This window comes from Battus philenor, unplaced genomic scaffold, assembly GCF_028537555.1.
Source record: "Battus philenor isolate CCGP_79_NKW_IND1 unplaced genomic scaffold, ilBatPhil1.0.hap1 SCAF_2, whole genome shotgun sequence".
Taxonomy (NCBI): Eukaryota; Metazoa; Arthropoda; class Insecta; order Lepidoptera; family Papilionidae; genus Battus; species Battus philenor.
Window position 1 is genome coordinate 624,461 of NW_027181682.1, and position 22,557 is coordinate 647,017.

At 35.1% G+C, this 22,557-nt stretch overlaps 1 protein-coding gene and 1 non-coding gene across 2 annotated transcripts; one reads left to right on the forward strand and one right to left on the reverse strand.

Moving 5' to 3' along the window:
• Positions 1-5,350: 5,350 nt before the first annotated feature.
• On the reverse strand, positions 5,351-5,422 carry TRNAW-CCA (transfer RNA tryptophan (anticodon CCA)). Its single transcript has one exon. It is a non-coding gene; the product is annotated as a tRNA-Trp (tRNA).
• A 2,638-nt stretch (positions 5,423-8,060) lies between these two features.
• Positions 8,061-19,247, forward strand: LOC137922511 (carbonyl reductase [NADPH] 3-like). Its single transcript, XM_068765544.1, is given in 4 exon segments — positions 8,061-8,150; positions 12,465-12,694; positions 18,426-18,790; positions 18,793-19,247. Coding segments are annotated over 4 exon segments (1,119 nt in total). The 3' UTR covers positions 19,227-19,247.
• Positions 19,248-22,557: the final 3,310 nt, after the last annotated feature.

Genomic DNA, 22,557 nt, shown 5'->3' on the forward strand with positions numbered 1-22,557 from the left:
TAAAAATATAACAACATTTATATTATACGTTTATTTTAATAAAAGTGTAAGCTCGATTAATATATATCATTTCTGTTTCCGGGAGATATTAGACTATCAAAAACGTTCCATCTTGTTAATGAACACACGCGCAAACTCGCTTAGCTACGAATGAAAGCTTTAAAAGTTAAATCACGTGCGACAAAGTTGACTTTGTAAAATGTAGTTAATATTCCGATCCGCGGCTTCGGGGCTCGAATTTCGGTTATCAAGGTCGTTGGTAAGCCGCATACTAATCCGGCGCCGAATTATCAGCAGCAGAGAGAAAAAAAGTAAAAGGATAAAGTAACGTTCGCGCATCGAATACTCCGCGTGGGATTTGAAGAACAGGTTTGGACACGCGCGGCGTGAACGCGGTTTGCGAAGTTTAACAAGAATTTGCTGACAAGACAACTAAAGCCATATTTACGCTTTATGGAAATGAAATTAGCAATTATTTAGCAGAACTAGGTATATAGCTTTCTGGGTTGTGAACAGACTTATGTGTAATTATTAAAAACTAAAACCCACTTGATGTGCGCGTTAAACTCTATACAAACCATTTTTTATAATAAACTAACTATACCTTGCCCGTTGCTATACCACCAACTAAAATAAATTTAAAGAAAATACATTACACAATCATTCAACTCATTTTAAGTCATCACATTGATTTAAAAAAAAACTCAGAAACTTTTTGGGCTCATGCACAGAAACTTTGCTAAAGATCGTCACATGATCAAATGCATAGTTTACGACTGTATAAAGGACATACAGAAAAACATTTATATTTATAGATAATCCTCTCTAGTGCAAGCATTCTACAGAATGCCAATATCAAGTGACGAATCTCTAAGATGACTTCACATATTTTTGGACATAATATGCCTAAGAAAAATTATTCTATGGAGACTTTATTGCTGTCCAAGGTACAGTGAATGACTAAATATATAAAACTCTCAGTGATTCGCCCGTGAATGTAGATGAATTAATAGTAACGAAAGGGAGTTGTAATGCTGTACAAGGGTATAAGTCGTTTGGCCACATCTATCCGTCGACGGCATTAAAGTCGCTAGAGTTTAGGCGAGTTTCGGGCACCCACCTTCGACTACGAGGTCCCGATTTATGATAGAAGAACTCTATTGATCATTATGGTATCAAAAAAAGAGGCTGCGGCCCTCCATGATAATTAGTCCAGCATAATCTGTCAACAATTTTGTATAATGTTACAACGTGGAAGAAACATCGCCTACAGACCTTTCTGCAAATAGTGAAGTGTACAATATTCTGCGCTTCCTGTTCTTATCTTTGGCATCATCGAGCGCTGAGTGAAAATTGGTATTAAATGTAGTGTCGAATTTCATCTAAAAATCTGGTTGATATATATCCTCGGTTGTTCAAGTTTAAATCCGTCTTATGTGACCTTAAAATTTTACATCTCCACTCGATCTGATGGTTGTGATCCTAGTTTGAATTTAACTGTCTTGTATTTCTAGGATTCTTGATCTATTCGACCTTGATCAACCTTATAAAGGTACAATTTTTAAATCCGTAGCAGTTATATATGTGCAGGTAGCGATATATTTTCGTTTAATTTCAGATGCCGATATGTAGGTGTGATATTTGAACCGAACGTGATATTGTATATATACGCTAACAAGTCTCAGGGGCTCGATTTCATAACAATATTGTCGTTAGTGACGAATTGACCGCTGTTGTTCGTTCCAAGTAAATTGCAGGATGTAGCTCGCCGCGGACGCTCGCACGTACTTTTGTTTGCAATGCACAACGGTCGGTAACTTCTTGCTACGAATACTAACGTAGCAACTCTTTGGCTATTGATAATATATATTTTGTGTTCATGTATACATTTATCATGTATTTTCCTATCCGCAGCTAGGCTTTTCTAATTATAACACAAATATTCTCACCACTGCAGTTAACAATAATTAACCGAGTCTTTATTCATGTGTCTCAGTACAAAACAAAAATAATTGTTAAGATTTCATTCACGTTTACTTAAAAGACTACAATTGTTTTTTGTAGAAATTGTTGCCGTTAGTCTGAGGTCTATTACAGATTCATATATATTTAATTCACGCGTAGAAGGCTCCGTGGACTTTGAGAAAATATTACTGGGCCCTCGTACTCAAGTTGAACGATGAAGTTTGCATGAAATTAGCAGCTGTACCATGTTGAAGTGTATAGTATAGTTTTGTGTATGTGGCTTGGACGTCAGCACGGGTCATTCGGCAATCTGCAAGAGGACCCGGATTCTCTCTCTAATCGCCTACGCTGTTCGTGTTTTAGGAAGCGAGAGGTCGCTCTTTGGAAACGAATTGAGCAATTTGGAGTTCAATGTCCTCCCCCAAGAAGGGCAGATGAAAAGCCGATGGTGGGCGTCTCTTAGAAAACGGTGGGTGCAGGCCGCTCCCTACCGGTCTGGGAGGTCTTTCTTCAACAGGGGACGTCCGACGACTGATGATTATAATTTCCATGATCTTAGTCACAGCCATGTACATCTTTTCCTCTTCAATATACTTTATACGGTGCGTACAGGCTCATGATAGATTCCATATACTCGTAGGCTTTCACTTCTACCTGCTGTACAACCTGTGCATCTTTAGCTATATAGAGAGAATGTGCTTGATGTAGTAAGTGGATTAGTTCTTTCTGAATGATTGTTTTAACTGTTGTATTAAACTGACAAAATAGATTGAACTCGTAGCGTACTACGCCAAAAGTCCGCGTAGCTTTCTCCTCTACGGCACCGTGATTGAGTTTTCATCCGCCGAAATTTTCTATTTAATTAAGAGGTCGGCCGCACAGTGTTTACGCCACATTTTGACGGACCGATACAGTGGGCGGTAATCCTTTGTGATATCAAACTGGATCGGAGCTCTGCTTCCTTTGTTACGTCAAATATGAGCGCTGCCAGCGACTGGCAACCCGTCCGCCATTTCAACCCACCCCACGCGGGAGTTTTGTTCATAACAACTGAAGGAATTTTAATATTTTTTTTTATAAATACACTATTGCTTGACTGGAAATTATAAAGCGTTTATGTTAGAGGAAAATAAAATTTGTGCCTGCCGTTTATTAAACACCGTCTGAAATATTGAATTTTTTCACCTATCGTAAACGTATTTTAATACAAAAATGACATTGATTTTAATTATTAACGTTGATTTATTTTAAAAATAACGAAAAATTTTTTTCTTGAATTCTCCTTTTATTGTTTTCCTGGTGAAAATATAAGATTTCAACATTGATAACGTTCTAAATATATAAAAAAATATGCCAATGGCATAATAATAATTTTATTTTATTTTTACCATTTCCGGCCGGGCAGGCTTATAACTTTCGATAGTATGAAGTCTGCTGAAGCACCAATCAACTAGCCAATGAAATAATTAGGAAAAACACTTAAGTTCTGTTGGAAATTCATAGCATTCCGACTCAAGAACATCTGAGAGCCCCAAACCTTGCCTTGGTCGGTTGCCTGCATCCCGGATAACATTATTAGCACTTCTACAAGCGTAGGCTCCGGGAGAATAAGCAGCAGAAGTAACTTTAACAACGCTTCTAAGTTTAATCAATATTTGTATAAGGCACCACGATACTGGCGGGGTTCGAACGATATCGTGATGCAAAATATAGCCAGCGCCATCTAGTTCGGGATAAAGTAACTTCATCATCTCCGACATCGACATCACCGACCGAGACGTCACCGACTCACATCATCTATTCAACAAAAACCTAAAAATTAAAATATATTTTCCTGCTATAATGTGAGGGACTCCAGGAAAACGGTAAATAGGTCATAACTGCGCTGATGCGTTTTACCAGAAGACGCTGCAATGCTACTTGACCTTTAAATCGATGCAGCCGAGATCTATCCAAAAAAATTGTTTTAAATTAAACCACTGAAGTCACTAGTATCCTACTTAAATATAGTGCCAACCTTTCTTTACAAAACCTGAAGGTTTTTCTTAATTTTGAGATGCTTCAAAGTGAACTAGTTGATGTGAAATAATGTTGATTTTAAAAATATTGGTATTCTAAAGGTTGCCTTGCAATATATTTTAAAGTCATAGTTAAAATTTTATATGAAACATAATGACAAAAACATAACAAATACTAGAGATAAAAATAAACTCGTATCGCCTAAATACTGTCTTCATAATCTTAAATGTATGTATGTAATTAAATGAATGGAAATGAAAGGAACCGTTGTTGATTTCTCCTGACTGGCTCTCGTCAACAGAGCAAGCAGCATTCCGAGCAGATAAAACTTTACTATTATGTTCAAATAATCGACAATTTAAAAGCGCATGTTCGTGTCTACACGAATAAAGATATTTCGAAGTTTTAATTGAAGTTTTCAATTTTTATTTCACGGAATTTGGAACATCTTTAAGCGCCACATCTCGAAAGCATTACCTCCAGTGATACAGCGGCTGCCTTTATGTTGGAGTAATTATTGTTAATAGCGTCTGTAAACATGCTAATACAAATCGTGTCGATAAATCTTGGCTATCATTATATACACTACTATAAAGGAACAAAGACTTGCTCATGTGGTAACTCACCTTTAACCGCTAATCGTATGTGTTATATAAACAATAGTTTTAAATAAAATTCTAAAGTGAATGTCGTTTATTGTTGTGTAACCAGAGCACTTTGTCCCAAAGGGCCGAGCGGTGCGCTGGAGGTGTCAAGTTACGCCGTAGCTCGCTACGTGCTCCGACGTCGTAGCGGGATGCCTCGCTACGGTACGTCGCTTCGTAGCGGGTCTACAAACACGTCGTGACAATTTTTAGGTGAAAAAATATACTAAAGCGCTGTACTTGTAGTTTATGCCTATAATGTGTTTATGCTGTTTATTCTTTAGAAAAACACACCAGTAACACTTAAAGCACTTATAATAATTACATAATTGATTATAAGTAATCACAAAATATAGTGCTGCTTAATGAAGGTACACAACCTTATCGAAAAAAAATAAAATTATAAGTGAGTAAACAATTATTACCATTTAATTATTTTACTTAAGGTAGAAAAGAGGACCTTGTCAAGGTTGTGGGAAAAGCTAGACGGAAGCCGCTTCTGAGCTGTCCTATAGAAAATCTTCGAGGCAGGCCAATGATCAGCAGTGGGCGTCATACGGCTGACATGTTCACGTCAACACAGTAAGTAAATATGCATCATTTCAAAAAATCTATCTTGGATGATTTTAGTTTAAAAAAAATACTGATCAAATATCTTATAGAATAATTTAAAAAATAGATAATATAAAAATTGTAAACATAACGTTAGTCCGTACATAGTTTGACCCCGACGTGATTTGAACACGCAACCTTCTGATCTGGAGTCAGACGCGCTACCGTTGCGCCACGGAGTCCTTATATATGACGATAAAAATTAATATCATACTAGACCACCTTTGCCTGTTTACTTTTGATAATATTAAAAGTTTACATTAATCATACAATCTGCTTTTTTCAACTTTGATTTATTACAATATTGATAAAGTCTATGGTATACATGTTTTATATATAAAATAGAACAAACTATAAATGATTATTTCAAACAAATAAAAAAGATTTTCATTATTTTTTAATTGTTATTAAAAGAAAAGGTGTAAATAGTTCAAAGGGGTGAATGTACAGCTCATTCACTGTCAATTCATGAGTGCTCGTTTTGGTTTCAGAAATAATAATTAACTTAGTAATTAGTAATAAAAGAAAAACCATTTTCAAAATTAGTATTACTACTTATTTAAATCACTTATTGTTTACTATCTGTATTTTCTAGTTCTGTATTAATACAAATTGTTATCCTCTGGTATTCCAAAACACTTTCAGAATGATGACTTTATACATGGTCGCTAGAAAAAGATGAAAATCTTAAAAACATGATCTATTCAAATGAACTAAACGTAAAACTAAACTAAACCCTTTAAAGCATTTACACCTTTAAACAAACACTCTGTTAACAGATATTTTTTTATGTTTATTGTTAAATTAATAAATTATTTATTTCATAATATTATTAAAATAACACCGGATACATTTGAATATTTTAAACTCGTTCTGCTTACCTTTCATTCGATCCACGAATACATTGTTTATGAAAAAAACCTTCACACAATAAGTTTAGAATAAACAGATAGCTTATGGTTTCTATTTTTAAATTTTATATTTAAATTCAGAATATTTTTATTCAATTAGGCGAACGAACGAAAATTCCGAACGTCAGCCCGAACAGTTGGTCATTAATTGGTTTAAAACTCAACAGGCATTCTTTTTAAATTGAATTTAACAATGTTAGATGTATATATGAACTCCACAAATTAATCTAAAAACACAAATTTCTCACATTTTGACCCACTGTAAGTACCTGACTGCTTCAAGGGGCACACCTAGTGTGACAGCCAAAAAAAAGGCGATGTTTGAGAATTAAAAAAAAAAAACTAGTGGATCAATGAGGGTATATTTATACATGTTTTAAAAATACACAGTAAAATTTTTGGAATAATATATTAAATTTTTTGGAAATAACACGCGATCTCCGGCGGCGCCAAAAAAAAAGGTCCTGCACTGCTGGAGTGATTGCAGCCTTCTCCGTTGATAAAACCTAAAAAAAAATTCTCGTTAAACAAAAACATATTGTCTGTACGATGACCCTCGGACGAACCAAAAAATCAAAAATTGACAAAATGGCGCCATGTTGAAAAAAAGAAGTTAAATTTTATGCAAAATTTTGGTCGTTTTTGGCCTACCAAAATCCGATTTTTGATTAGATCAAAAAACTGGAGGGTCATCGTATGGAGAACTTAATAGAGAAGATGTAAAAAAAAATTGATAGCGATCGGATCATATGTCTCCGAGTAATCACTCCAGCAAATTCGAAATATGCTGTTTCGAGAAAAACACGTTTAAAGATAAAATTATCGTTTTCACTGTTATAAATGGATTAAAGTCATACTTACAGCTAATCTGCTACTCCAGGCCCATATAATTCACCTTTCTCTTCCTTAAAAGGGCTTGTTGAGCTGAAGAAGCTGTCCACAAATTTTTAAAACATCCATCAAAAGTTTGATGGTAAAATTTGCTTGCTAGATCCATTAGTCCGCAAAAAAGATTCCGACCCATTACCCCGACCGATCCCATTTATTCCGCCGCCCAAAAGACGCATCACAGCAACAAGAAGTCTATTTATTTCAAATGCATTATCGATCATTGGTCCAGAATTAATGTACGAATTACCACATTCACAAATGACAGCTATTTTAAACCCCAGGCCTCGTGGACTTGCTTGATTAAAAGTAATTTCCTTGTGACAAGTTTTGCACATCACTAAATTGCTGATTGCACTAAAAACTGAGACAAACTATAGAATACAATATCCACGGGATGGGTCAATCACAATATTCTCATCATTATTATGCAATAGTTTCTCTGCGGACGTACTTGTATTTGCCGTAGATTGCTCAAATGTATGTTGTTATGTTTCCGGTAAATTTTCGTTTTTTTTTGTTTTTGATCGGTATCTGGGAACATCGTGAGTTCCCTTTTGATCTAAATAGGAAGATTGTTTACTCATTTTAAATTAAATAAAATGCGCTTACGAAGTACTCGATACAACGGTCAGAATAAAACTAAATGTATCTGGCTCCGAAAATACGTGACGTGGCAGTAAACGAAAAATATACCGAAATAATTATATTTAAATATTTCTGTAAACCTGGAGGCTCACAATAAAAACCGGAATCCTATTTGCAAAGGTTGGAAAAGACGGTAGACTCCGAACAGTAGCTCAGGTATGTCCCGTAGCCAATGCAACTAACTAACTGCCGATCGGCTACTCTTTTAAATGTCTGTATCTCAAAAACTATTTAAGATATCGATTCAAAATTTTAGTATGTTATTTTTAAAGGTATAACCTACCGAAATTTGAAAATAAAAAAAACGATTTTTTGAAAATTTCACACAAGATGTGCCCATTAATAAGCATTGTTTGATATACTTTTGTATAGAATGGGCTATACCTACGCGCCGCTCCGCTTGCTGCGCATGCGCGAGAGAGAAGCGCAGAAGAGAAATAACAACATGGCGCGTGAGCTTCGCGTACAGGGGCGCCACCGCAATTATTTTAGTTCTGTTCATGATTACTTTATGTTTAAAGTTACTTTGGACAGTATACGTTTGGGATTCTTCCTAGGGCCGGTAGGTCGTGAAGAAGAAGTGTGTATATTACTCCGAGCTTCGCCCGTTTTTATACCGACGTTGATAAATAATTTATTTCTCTGGAATTCCCGTTTTTCGATGCGTCTCTGACAATGAGTTAATATTGCTCTCATAATACGGATGTAAATAAAGAACTATATTTCTGTGGAATTCCCGCTTTTACATGCGTTTTCCATCTCATTCCTCGTAGACACTGTGTTGAAACAAGGTGAGGTCTTCTATCGAAGTTTCCCTCCCGTATACTTTTAATTTAATATTTAAAACTGAGTAAAGGAAGGTGTAAGATAGTATATATGCGTGTATTCGACACTTTTACGCACAATTATTAAAACACGATTCATCCATCCATTTATACACACACACACACACACACATATATATGTACATATATATTATTTTGATCGTATCTTCAAAACAATAAAGTTTAATATAATATTGCGTTGGTCGCTACAAAGGTGTACAGGTTGAGCAATACATCTGCTAGGATCACGGTTAGGTTCCACAAGAATTGGGAACCTTTTGGCAGCAAGCCAAAATTGTTAAGTGAATAACTTCGACCATAAAAACTTTTTGCTATCCATTGCTCTTTTTATTGGCACCAAAGTTGATATAAACTATTACGAAAGGCAATGAATAGACAATCTTTATATACGAATATACCATTACTTACAATACGATATGTTTACGATGAAGTATTGCTATCCAGGACTGAAATATTAGTCTGCTATGTTTTCAGCGTGTAACACGTAATGGGTTTATTGACCTATAACTTTGAAAAGCCATGTTGACACTCAAACCGAAGTGCAGTGATTTGTTCAGCTTATGTTGTAGCTCAAGAAAAACTTTTCGATTAATTAGTCGTTATACAGTCTAAATAAAATAACAGAAGTAAATTCTAAAATAAAGTCAAACTGGACTAATCGCAAAATACTTTTTCAAAGGTGGTTTGAAGAGATGGTTTAAATGTTATAATGCATACTTACCTACAGTTGGCTGTCTAATCTTACAGCTAGATCGCTGGTTATAAAGTGACAAATAGTTAATTTTGATATGTTATATAGGATTGTTTGATGAGAGATGAGCATTGTTTTGATTGTTGTTTGCAGAAGAGGCGACGTATGTCGCCTCTTCTTCAGGATCCTACATTTACGTTTTAATTTGATTTTGTTTGTTTATTTTTGACCTTAAATTTTTTTACCTAGTTCGATATTAATAATATCATTTTGTCTTCTTATTATCTATATCACAGTTTATTATTAGTTTTATATTTTATTCCATTTAAAAAAAATACAAGATATTGAGAAAGGAAAAAAAAATAATGAAAGGTATTGAGAAGGAAAGATAGGATCAGTGGACTGAGGACAAGTGAAAAATGACTACTGAGTATGGAGAATATAGAGAAAGAAAATAATTAAATGTAGAATGTTAACATAAAATACAAATTATGATATCCTGTTTTACAGTCTCACGGTTTTAAATCACAAGCCAGTTGAAGCTTCTTAGAAGGTACCCAAATCAATTCTTTATCTGGAATAGAATACCGGTACAATCAAAGTTTGTCATGTTTATTGACAGTACAAAATAAAATTGGACCAAATATCAGAAATCGCGTTGCCTTAGAATTAGTTTGGCCGCCCGCCAGCCACGGCGACTTCACCCGTGCGGCGGTAACAGGTACATATGGGTATAATGGATATATAAATTTAAATTTATGTATCCATTATACAAGCCTATACCGACGCGTTATACATTAGCGTGTATTGCTTCAGACGAACCTTACATTGATTACAAAAACTAGACGTATATATAATTTTAAGTAAATTAGTCAGTTTTAACCTTACTAAACATAAATTGCAAAATTTTGTATTTGTCCTGAAATCTGAGATATAGCTTAGTTAAATTAAAAGAACGAAACAGCTATTTTTATTGACTCAAAGTAACTGCACATTGTTGCTTTTGTATCGTGTATAGTTTATGAGATTTGAAACAATATGGCGATGAATATTTTTAATAGTAAAACAAACGTGATTTCGATTTTTTCTCCGTATAACTCTCATATAAAGGAATCTAGAAAAAAAAAACCAAAAGCACTTATAAAACAATTCCCGAAATTTTCATTTGGCTGTCAATACAACATCTAAAAAATGTAATTGAGTGAACGTGTACTAAAAATGTCTACTTCACGAGTGTTTTATCTGATTTTACCTGAGTATTATTACTAGTAAACATATTATTTTCAAATAGGGTTAAAAAACTATAAAACGTAATGTCATCCTGGCATAGGCACCGGGTTGGTTAATTGCATCTGATTCGTAAGTTAGGCTTGCCTGATATTCTTTCAGATATTTAATTTGCAATTCTCTAATCGTTTATTATTTAACCTTCAGAGACGTCCGCTGCAAGACAGAGGCCTCGCCGCAGAGACGTTTATATTGGCAGGCGAGTTGGAGATCGCAGTCTGGCATTATGGTACGCAGAAGATGCTGCTGCCCATCTTCTCGAAATTTGTTTGTGAGCAAACAAAATCCCATATAATTAATGCACAAAGCGTCAATTTTACAAGGTTGTATCCCAGGAATCGAAACAGAGACCTATGATCACATGTCTTAGTCCTCTATCACTAGGGTACCGCTGATCTATTTTGTATTTAAGCTTTCAAATTTAGCTTCCATAAGTTTTCATACTAGCTAAGCTTCGTTACTTGTAAGTTACCTCACATCAAGCTTCCATCGGACACATGCGAGGGCGGTCAAGGTTGGCCTCCGTCGCTCCCGACCGCCGAGTAGTCCTCGCAAATATATATTCCTATTCGGTATACCCATCCCATTTCTTGCAAACGTCATCGTTGTAGCTGGGATGCGATCTGCCAGAGTAAAATCATTAGCTTGTGGACATCCGGACTTAATTTCGATGTGCACACAGCCAAAATTACTAGCAGCGTATTTTCAATATATAACATACATATACTAGCAAATGTTATACTTTTACCCTGGAACGGTAGTATGTTTCTGCCAACTCCCGCGACGTATATGGCATAATTAATAAGTTGTTCTACATCAACAATTTAAGACACATATATCAACAGTTTCAAAGTACGGTGTTGTGCAAAGTTTACGTTCCGAGATAATCTCGTAGTAAAAATGTTGAAATTTTGCTACTCTTTTATTAAATTAGATTTTATAACATGTAATGCTGAAATGAAAATTTCAGAGGCTATTTTATGTGAGTGTTTATAGAAAAATATGTAGTGTGATTTTTTTTTATTCTACAGTGTATATACATTTCAATGCCTAATTTCAAATGTTATTTACATTTGATGCAAATAAATCACGAGCGTTACATTGTATTTTTTTGTTTATCAACTATTAGCCGAAATTTTTGCCAATTTTGAACGCGCATGGGAATAAAATAAATAGATACTTAGTTTACTAGTCGTGTGACCACGGTTGTTCCGTTCCGATAAATTTCCGTGGGTGAGAAATATGATGCGAAATATGATGATTGCGTATCAATTTCTTCTATTCTTAAGAATTAACAGCAAATAATAAACACGCCGCAGCACCGGAGCAGCTCGGCCCGTTAAGAAAATAAGTTTATAAGTCGAAGCGGACTCCAGCCCGTTAAGAAAATAAGTTCTCCCCGCCACGCTGAAATAACAACAAGGGGGCACTAAGTCTCAAGTCTGGCCATTACACCAATTGTTCGCAGAATAATGAGCTGAGTGGTTTAATTGAATTCGCTGTTGTGCGGCGGGGCCCGCCGAGCTCGCAGCGGCGACTGGCGCCGCGCCAGCCTCCTGAATGCACGGCACCGCCTTCATTAATTGCTATGTTAATTAATCAAAATACTCGGCTAAAACCTTATAGCTTAACGTTGATAAACATGCTCAACAACACACACATTCATCGATTTATAAATTCATCACAACCTTTTAAAATTAGAATAGTATTTGCCTTGATCAAACAATCAAATATGCACTTTTATTTATAATAGCGTCTCCTAGCACAAGCATTTTGTTAGCAACTCCTAGTTTACGTGTTCAAAAATTAAATAAATCGTTTATGGCACAATCTACATGTATGTGCAATAAATTTTCACAAATAATTTTAGATCTGCCACTGGAGATATTAAAAACTAATATTATTGAAAAAAGTATATTATTCAATCCAACATAAGCATACTGATTAACATCAGTATGGTAAATTGGCGGCGTACAAAGTGGCCAAGGTAGCGCTGAGCGCTGCTACGATGCTGCAGCAGAAGGAGTTAGAGGAACGAAACATTTCTGTCAACTCCATGCACCCCGGTCTAGTCCGCACCGACATGACCGGTGGAGTGGGATTCTACAGTGCTGCAGAAGCAGCGGAGACTCCTCTGTACCTCGTGCTGGACGCCCCACAATCCTTGAAGGGAGCATACATTTGGTACGATCGCAAAGTTCTAGACTATTACGACTTTACTGCAGATTAAAGAAAGACTCATAACTTTAAGTAGAATTATGTTTGCTAATATGCCTTTTGTTATTGTTTTGTCGTGCTTTAAAAAAATTATCTTACATATATGTAGTAAAAAAAGTTCGTCTAAATTTGTCGTGAGCACGACTTCTGAGAGCAAGGTAAGTTTGGAACCTAATGTACCTATCCCTGTCATCGGAGATTTCAGTTTGATTCTTGTTTCTATCGAAATATGCACTCCAAGAAAAATCATGAGATTCAACTGGATAAGAATCATGAGATTCTTCTGGAGAATAAACTAATGACATGCAAGTGATCACTGCAAATGACCTTGAGTGATTAAAAGTATTCATCTTATGCACGATCCTTCATAAAGAACTAATGTCCTCTGAAATAACGGTTTGTCCCCATTTAATCGATGAATGATACCCTTTAAAAATATTTATTTATTATTTATTAAATTAAATTTATTAAAAAAAAAACCATTAACCGGCGAGTTAGCGGCTCCGGCCAGCGCGGGTACTTGCCTGCTCAGTATGAGGTGTAATAGTCACCGCAGCCGGGTGTAGTGTAGGCGAGAACCAGTGAAGGAAATCAGGAAGTGTGTATGCTAATAACTCCTGTACCCTATCCTGTACCATAATATGGGAGCAAGCTTACCTGGCATCCCGAGCGAAGATTGAATCGTTAGTGGGTTCTTGACGTACGGGAAGTCAGTGTGCCTTATAATTCCATCACCTGCTTCGAGAGTCAGGTAGTACGGTCGGTACTGCTGTCAGAGACAGTGCAGGCAAGACCTGTCGTAGTAGGTCCCAGCCCTCTGGCAAGTGTAAAGTACCCACTTGTATAACCTAATGGTCCGGAACTTTAGACACTGTATAATTGTTTCCGCAATCAGTGTTGAAACGAGTTGGCATTTATTCAGGAGTATAAATGTTGTGGTTCTGCATATGATCAGATTAGTTACTTTAGTTTCTGTGGAATTTGTTTGTGTTAAATGTTTAGTGATTCATTTAGCTAGTTGAAACATTTTCAGAGAACGAAAAAAAATATAATAGAATACTTAAGACGTTTTATATTGTCTTTACTTAAAACATCATTCTTTTCACGAATAATAGAAACTGCTATAAAATATGAACCGACTTTAGTCAATTAACGCTTGAAAATTAATTCCTTACTTAATAACCTGCGGTCCCGACTCTGAAATACACAACATTTATTTAACTAATCGAAACATTTCTTAACTTTAATTTAAAATAGCACTGAAAATATCTTTACTCTAAAAATATAATTGTTGTAGCAAATAAAAATTGCTATTAAATATGAGCAGGCGCTTGTAAATTAACGAGAGTAAATTAATATGTAACTTCATAACCTTTGGTCTCGACAGCTTGTATCATAGTAATTTGCGGACGAGAATAATAATTGTGATGTCGAAAAACGTTTATTGTAAAATTAACATAATTATTGTACGCGTAAATTGAATAATGCGCCTACGAGCGGTTGCGCATCGATCCCTGGTTCAAATCCGACTCTCCGAGAACTGCAACGGCCGCGGACGCACTTCCTGCGCCTTGGCTACCTGGCAAGGCGCAAGCAAGAGCGCGTATAGTGCACGCCGTGCGAGTGAGCGAGACGAGTGGGGGAGACAAGCAAACGGTTAAGCGTTGTGACGACGTCCGCGGGAACTTTCACTTATGGCGGCTTTTTATATAGCAATATTATTACATAATGCATTTTCGCACAATTAAGTGTTTCAATCAAAACAGAAAGACCTTTAGATTATTTACCTTAAACACACATATCAAGCAGTACATATAACCTAAAATAACTGTACAAGTGTATATGTAATATTTCTGTTACAATTATCCTAAGAAAACACGTAATAATATGAAACCAATGTGAAAATACGAGAAAGCCTCCGAGAATTCAAAAACAGTAATGCTTTATTTAATTATCTAATGATTTTATTTGTATCTCTATATGTCACGAGGCCATTTGGTTAACCAACGAACGTTATTTGCTAGAGTTGTATTTATAAAAATTGACTGTTCTGCTACATTCTTCTTGCATAAAACATCGGACAAGTGCTCTAATAACAGTTGGACACAGAGAGAAAGGCAGACCTAATGCCAGATGGGCTGACGAGATCGTGACTCCAGCAGATCGAGGGTGGATCCAAGTTGCCAAGGATAGAAAAAAAAAATGGAGGGTTTTAAAGAAGGGTTTTCCCCGAGGGGATACATACATATATTATTGTTACAAAATACATCGGGCCAAAGATTTGTGATTGGCTGACGATATTTATTGGTCGAACTTAGGACTTTGGGTTATTATTACATGCAAGACCTAACAGTGGCGAGAAGGATCCCACATTGGTGACACCAACGTGATTCAATCACAAATCGAGAAGTAATGAAGAGCTCTCTTTCGCCCGGTGTATGTTAATAACTATACTTCAGTGAAATTCACCGCTTGCGCCGCTGATGATGACGTAATGTAGCTATTACACACTCTTATTTAAGGGATGCATCCAATAATAACTCTACTTTCTTTTGTTCGCGCTTCGGCTACACCCGCTAAATCAGTACTAAAGACAACGTGAGTAAAAATGTTGCCTAAACGGAGTTTATCTTTTAAGTTGTGTTTGCATCGCAACTGAATCGTGGGCGTGGGCACACGATACATGGCACGATAGCGTTGTTACTGTATCTGCAGTGGCGTACCTAGGGGGGGGCGGCGGTGGGTGCGGTCCGCACCGGGCGGCACTTACCTTGGGGCGGCATTTTTTATATTTACTTATAGTTGTAAAAAGCAACTTATTCATTTTAAATTTATTTTCTTTCTTGAATAATAAATGATTATTATGATTATTAGAAGAAGAAAATAGTAAAACGAGAACAGATGCTGGAATATTATTCAATTTTATGCAATCTTTTTCTTTTCTATGTACCTTCATTTATGGGAACCAGTCCTTTTGGAAATCAAGGACGCTCAAAAATACCTGCAAGTAAAAGGGTTAAATGTCCACCAATGCCATATAAAACTCTTTGCAAACACATTACATGGAACAAAGAGATACGCTAGTACAAAACGCTGTTATAGCAGCCAAAATAATTTGTGAAGAGTTGGAGATATCGACTGAGCGTCGAGTTAGAAGGAGAAAAAATATGAGTGGGGAAAATTCGATGTGAAGACGTGGGACTATCCTTACAAGAAGAAGTACGAAGAGAAATGTTTTCATCTATGGACAGAATTATAAAGGAAATAAAAGAATGCTTCGATCAGTTGCATGGCCTTGTAAAAAAATATTCGTGTATAATACCGTGTAACCTACTAAATGAAGAATTCGAATGTCAAATAAATGACTTGATTGACATTGATAAAGAACAGTTCCATATTAAAAGAAAAAGGATCCAGGTTTTTATGGCTGTACCTACACTAAAAAAGAGAGGCAAAACATTAGAAAAACGGGGAGTAGGGTCCTCTCAATCGGCTAAAATTTATTCAGCAGTATAGGTTGAAAAATTCTGTTCCCAACATTGTAATTTTGTTAAGAATTTTTTTAACAATTTCAATCAGAGTCGCCAGTTGCGATAGAAACTTCTCAAAATTGAAGTTCATAATAAATTATCTTCGTTCTACAATGAGTCAATTAAGACTACAAATTCTTGCAATATTGTCAATAGAACAAGAAATTACAAATAATATAAATTTTGAGAGCATTATACACGATTTTTTTATTATGAAAGCTAGAAGAGTAGATATTATATAAATATAATATATTTACGAGTGCATACAAATATGTCTAAAAAAATTTACTCTGTGTATTAATTAATATTGATTAAATAACTTAATAATTTATATATGTGTTAATTATTTATTAATTTATAAAAACCACTATTTGATTGACTTATAATAGAAAGGGCGGCAAACTGGAGATCGCCCCGGGCGGCAAAAGTTCTAGGTACGCCACTGTGTATCTGTACAAAAAGTAACCGTCAGCGAAGGGTCTAAGCAAAGAGATAACAATACCCTTATTAACAGACTTCGCATTTGGAGTAATACCTAAAATGCGTGGGTTGTTGGCGTGGGTTGATAAAGGAAGCCACAAAGATCAATTCACAAGCGGCGCGACTATGGGAACCTTTCACGATATCGTTCGCCAAACTAAAAACCCATTAAATTTTGGTCATTACAAGTATTTCTTATAGAATAGCCATTTACTTCACAAAACAGTGTTTAATTACAGTAAGTGTAAAAATACCTATCTACTTGCAAAATATACCACTCCTAATGTATTACTGGTTTCATGTTTTGTTCACTTATTTCAGTTTATACACCGCAAAAAATTTCACGCAATGTAGTGGGCATCGAGTGAACTTTATGACGGTTTGATTACGCTTTGATATATAAATAAAATTAAATACACTATTAGCATTACAAGTTATATGAACTAATTACGTATATCTTCAAAAGTATCAATCGGGCAATTTATCGGTCATGTGATAAAATATGGCGTAAATAATCTTTTACCGTACAAAAAAGATAATTAAAAACATATCTGGTAACAAAATCGCAAAAACTTACGTATGTGGGATATGATAGCCTTACAAGATACGAAAAAAAAGCTAAAATATAACTTGGTTTGTCATATTACACCCAATGCAGTACTTAAGGATATTTTACAAACAATTAAATAACATTTGACTATATTCTATTCTATGCTCACGCATAGAAATCAACCCGATTGGCCACCCCGGTCAGCGTGGCGTACATCAAGTCTGTGCGGGCTCAAAGGAACGAGACCTACAAAAAATTATTAAAATTGATCTCGTAACCAAAAACCAATGTAAAAGTTATTTTCATACAATAAATAATTCGAATCAATTACACAATAACACCGGCATTCAACAATTCACTGAACTAATTAAATATTTCAGACAATTTCTATATTTTAAATGTAATTTTAACAATACTGGAGCCTTTCGCTGTAATTTTTTTATTTGTTGGATTTTTTTCAAATAGCATTTAATTAAAAATCTTAATTTGTTCTATTACCTATTTATTTATTAAAAAAAAACCCACGAATAGCACTTGCATCAAATAAATATTTACAAATTCAGATTACCCGCTTAATGAAGAAAGAACATTCACAATATGATTACATTTCTCCATGTCATCGTATTTTTTTCCACCTTGTTCAGGGTCAAAATCCCTTGGACAGATAATAGCCTTCATTTACGCTATATATTTCTGGAGACATTCCTATCCTTGGCATCGTGGAGTAAAGCAAGGAGTTTGGTGAGATCGCAGAATCATATTGGTGATTTTCTTGGGTCGGTACAAGTGCTAGCTGTAGCATATCATTTGATGGTCAAACGTCATTTTGAGAAGATTGATTCCTGAGTACATAAGTTACACAAAAAGGTGTTGGGATACTTGAAGTGTGAAGTAATAAAGGTTTATAGGGTTTGAAGATATATTCATAAGCGAATGTGAGTGTGAATGAAAAATACCCAAATAAGTATGTAAAGAATTATAATTTGCACGATTCATTTGGTTACAATATGAAACACTGATTGTCTGTTTCAAAACATGCATGTGGCAGCGTCGTTTCTTATCTATTTTTTTTATTTTGCACTCTTATCGAAGACGTCGATAACTTTAAACGATACATTAGTTTGTCATAAAACATCAGTAGAAGTAACAAATCAGCCAAGGTCGCTGTCGTGACTGGCTCCAATAAGAGATTTGGTTTCAGCATCGTCAAAGGTCTGTGCAAGAGATTCGACGGAGTCGTTTATTTGACGTCAAGAGACGAAGGCAGAGGAAAGGCTGCAGTGGCTGAATTGAACGAACTTGGACCACATGGCGGACTAGATATCCTCGTTAACAACGCAGCAGTGGGTGACATTAATGAGATGTACGACACATACGAAGAAAATACAAAGATTATTGAAACGAGCTACAAAAGCATACTCACTATACAGGATGTTATATTTACATTGATACGAAACAACGGCAGAATACTCAATATATCCAGCAATTGTGGACATCTCTTCAATATAAAAATAAAACGGGGATCGATAGACTAACAAACAGAAACTTCACTTTAGATAACGTCAATGAATTCGACGAATGGTTCTTAGAAAGACCTAGAAACGGGAATGTATACAACGAAGATATCGTAGATGATGGAACACTAGCTGCTCATAAAGTTTCCAAGGTAGCCCTGAGTGCTCTCACTGTACTGCAACAGAAAGAGCTAGAGAAGCGAAACATAGCAGTTAATTCCATGCAGCCTGGCTTAGTTCGTACAGATATGACTCAAGAATTTGGCTTCTTTAGCGCCGATGAGGCGGCTGAGACTCCGCTGTACCTTGTCCTGGAGGCTCCCGCAAGCCTCAAGGGTTGCTACGTCTGGCACGACGGAAGGGTTCTGGATTGGTTCGATCACACTGCCGATTATTATTTCAAACGCGAGTTACTAATGAAATAGTGCGTTAAAATAATGCTTGCTACATCAGCGACTGCTATATTGTTAATATCAATGAATGTTATAATAATTGGCTGCACCGCGGGAAACTTCCTCTCCTCCATGTACTCGTCAAAAGGTCCTTCCGGTTCAGTCTGCGTTCTGTGAACGTAGCATATTAAGGCTGCCACGCACCATAGTCCTCCGACCCAGTTAGTGTTTTTTGTAAATTTCAAATATACTTAGTTTTTTAATTACTTGTTCTCTGGCGTTATTTTATTTGTGTAATTTAATATGAGATGAATATTTTACATTTCTTCTAATCATATATCAATGGAATAAAGAGAATGGTATAACTGTCACAACAATCAAACACCTGTTACATGTCTTTAATATAAATTCGATCTTACTTTTATGATCATAAGGTATTATTTGTTTTAACAATTACATAATACCATGTCATGAATTCTAAATTACGATTTCCACACGAAATTGTCGTCTACAGTTTCAATCGTATGTTTACTATTCCTCGTATGAAGGTGTCATATGTTGAGAGCATTTCATTGTCATGTTACCGTCACTTGGGTCTCCTTCCGCGGCTGGAAGACATCGCTTGGCAGGCACAAAAATATTATAAGTATTCTGCATTATATTATTTAAGTACTTGGTATTTTGGTATTTCCTACTGCTTTTATCACTTGATAATCGCCTGTTCTACTTTTCCTTAGTAAATAAGTCCATCTTATATTTGTTTGAAAGAAATCTTTTGCGTAGTCCACCGTTTGTACGTTTTAAGCTTATTTTGCATGTTTTATTTACTTCTGTGGTTTGATGTACAATAAAGAGTTAAACAATTTTAGTTTATTTAGATGCAAGCAAGTGAAATCAGTATTTATAGCATTTTTGTCACAAAATTCTATGGAACTTATTTATATTTTTCTCTGATTACTTCGTTGAATGTCATTTTAGGAAGAAAAGTAACTGCTTTTACATCAATCTTCGTGTACATGGTGTGGACACACAAACAAGTATAATATGAACACCCAATTCTTCTTCTTCTTCTGCAAAGCAGAAGCCATCCCCGAAAATCGCCAAGATGCCCTATGTCTTAACTATGTCGTCGGCACTCGAGGACCTTTCGGTTCCAATGGCTATCAGCTACAAGAGTGATGTGCGAGCTATGTTCTTGACTTTGGTTCTTCTGCGGAACTCCTCGGATATCACTCTCCATCACTCTCTGGGTGACCTGGAGCCTTCTTGTTAGACCTATCGTACGCGACCGCGCCTCCAATCCGCATATCACATATAATATGATTTAAATCTAAATATCGTCTAAAAGTTGATCAAGAAGTTACATCACAGAATAAAAAAATACACAATTATTGTTAAAAGAAAAAAAACTTCTAAAGTTTTACAAATTTATTAAACAAAAAAGTAGTGATTCCCAACGCTGGAATCCACGTTGCGCAAGGGGGCAATTTGATTGTTAAGGGGTGCAATACAAAAGTGGACTCGACACGAGTTTAACCTCTTTGCTTTAATATAAAAAAATATATATTATATAGGGGGACATGGCACATAAAAGGTTTGAAAAATACTGGTGTTAAGGATTTTAAAGTAAAAATAAAACCTGGAAATGTATTGTTCTAACAACTAAGTTAAGAATATATGAAAGCAATCGCAAAAAAATCAATGGAGTTTATTATGGGAATCATACCTTATCTGGGCTGTATCAAGGCGCTTTTGGAACCGTGCACTTTAAGTTTATATTTACCAATGCAAGGAAAGCGATAGCTCATTTTGATTCATCTAGTATCTTTCAAATTGAGTTTTTGTTCTTTTTTTATATATACAAGTAAACATTGTAAATGAGTCAATTAAATAAAAAAACAAGGATATTCACACTAAAAATTTCTATTGAAAGAGTCAATATTTTTTCGGTTTCGCAACGTTTCAGTTATTACGGAGCTTTTTATGAGATTGAGATGCGCGCGATTACTTTATAAAAACAGTTTTAATTAACGTTATTTTATTTATTGTTGTTTTATCAAAAAATAACTTGTGATAGTCATGTCGTGTTCACCGTCTGTTATTTGTAGACGTTGAGAATATATGATCTCTAATTCCGAAACTGGCTTTAGATTATAACACTGTACATAATTCAACAAACCTGTCGATATTTTTTACGACTATCGAAACATTCAAACAAAAGCGGAGAAGCAATTTAGTTCTTACGTCGCTGGATCTGTTAGATTAAAACAAAAAACCATATTATATTGTGTCATTTATTTTTGTCTCGGTTTCTCTGATTCAATTTGCTTTATTCGCATGACATATTATAAAATAGATAATGAATTTTAATTTTAGTTCAAAAACGCGTACTAATTTCAAATAGCAAAGTTTACGTTTAAACAAATATGCTATTTTTAAAATACAGTAATATTGCACATTTATTTTACTTGTAAATTGCTTGATTTAAGTATATAACCGATATTCTTATTAGAGTAATAAATCAATTTAAATAGTTATGACTCTGAAATATTTTTTCATCTATACGGGGTGATTGGTTATAGATAGTAAAAGCTATTGTGGACGCCTGGCCTCTTTGGTTCACATGACGTTTGTTAAGTCAGTTCGTTTTACTTGTCAAAACAAATTTATGTTGTATAATAATTTGTGTTTTCCTAAAAAATAAAGTAGATTCCTAATATCTGTATTTTAATAAGGAATCAACACTATAAAGGGGTAAATGTGTACCTCATTTGCTGCCACCTGTTGTAAAGTACACACTATCCAACACAATAAAAAAAGCTTTTTTTAATATACGAATTATTCCATTCTTAAAAAAGAATACTGTTTACTATCTGTCCCTGCAGACTTTATACTGCGAAGAGTTATTGGCCAGTCGCATTTCGGGGGAAAGTAATAATTCGTGTAACTTATTTCAGAGGAATCTTTATACGGGTGACTGGAAATAAAAGTGAAAAATTTAAAGGTTTTTGCGGCCAAATGAGCGATACTCACATCCCTTGTTACACCTATAAACAATCGCCCTATATATATCTTGTTTTAGACTGCAACAAGCTAACAATTTGTTATAAGTTAAGTCTACCTTGGTAGCAGGTTATAAATAAATTAGAGATTCTCTTAACACAACCTTTATAACAAAAGAGGTTATACATATTACGTTTAGCTATGACGTGATGTTTATAGAAAATTGTTTCTGGTTTTCATCAAGATGATGAAATATTTAATTATATTCTTTTTAGAAAAGTTTTCCTTTGATCGAAACGAGTGGATCTTGATTTATTGACTCATTTACTTGATTGGTATTATAATTTCATTTAAAAGAGCA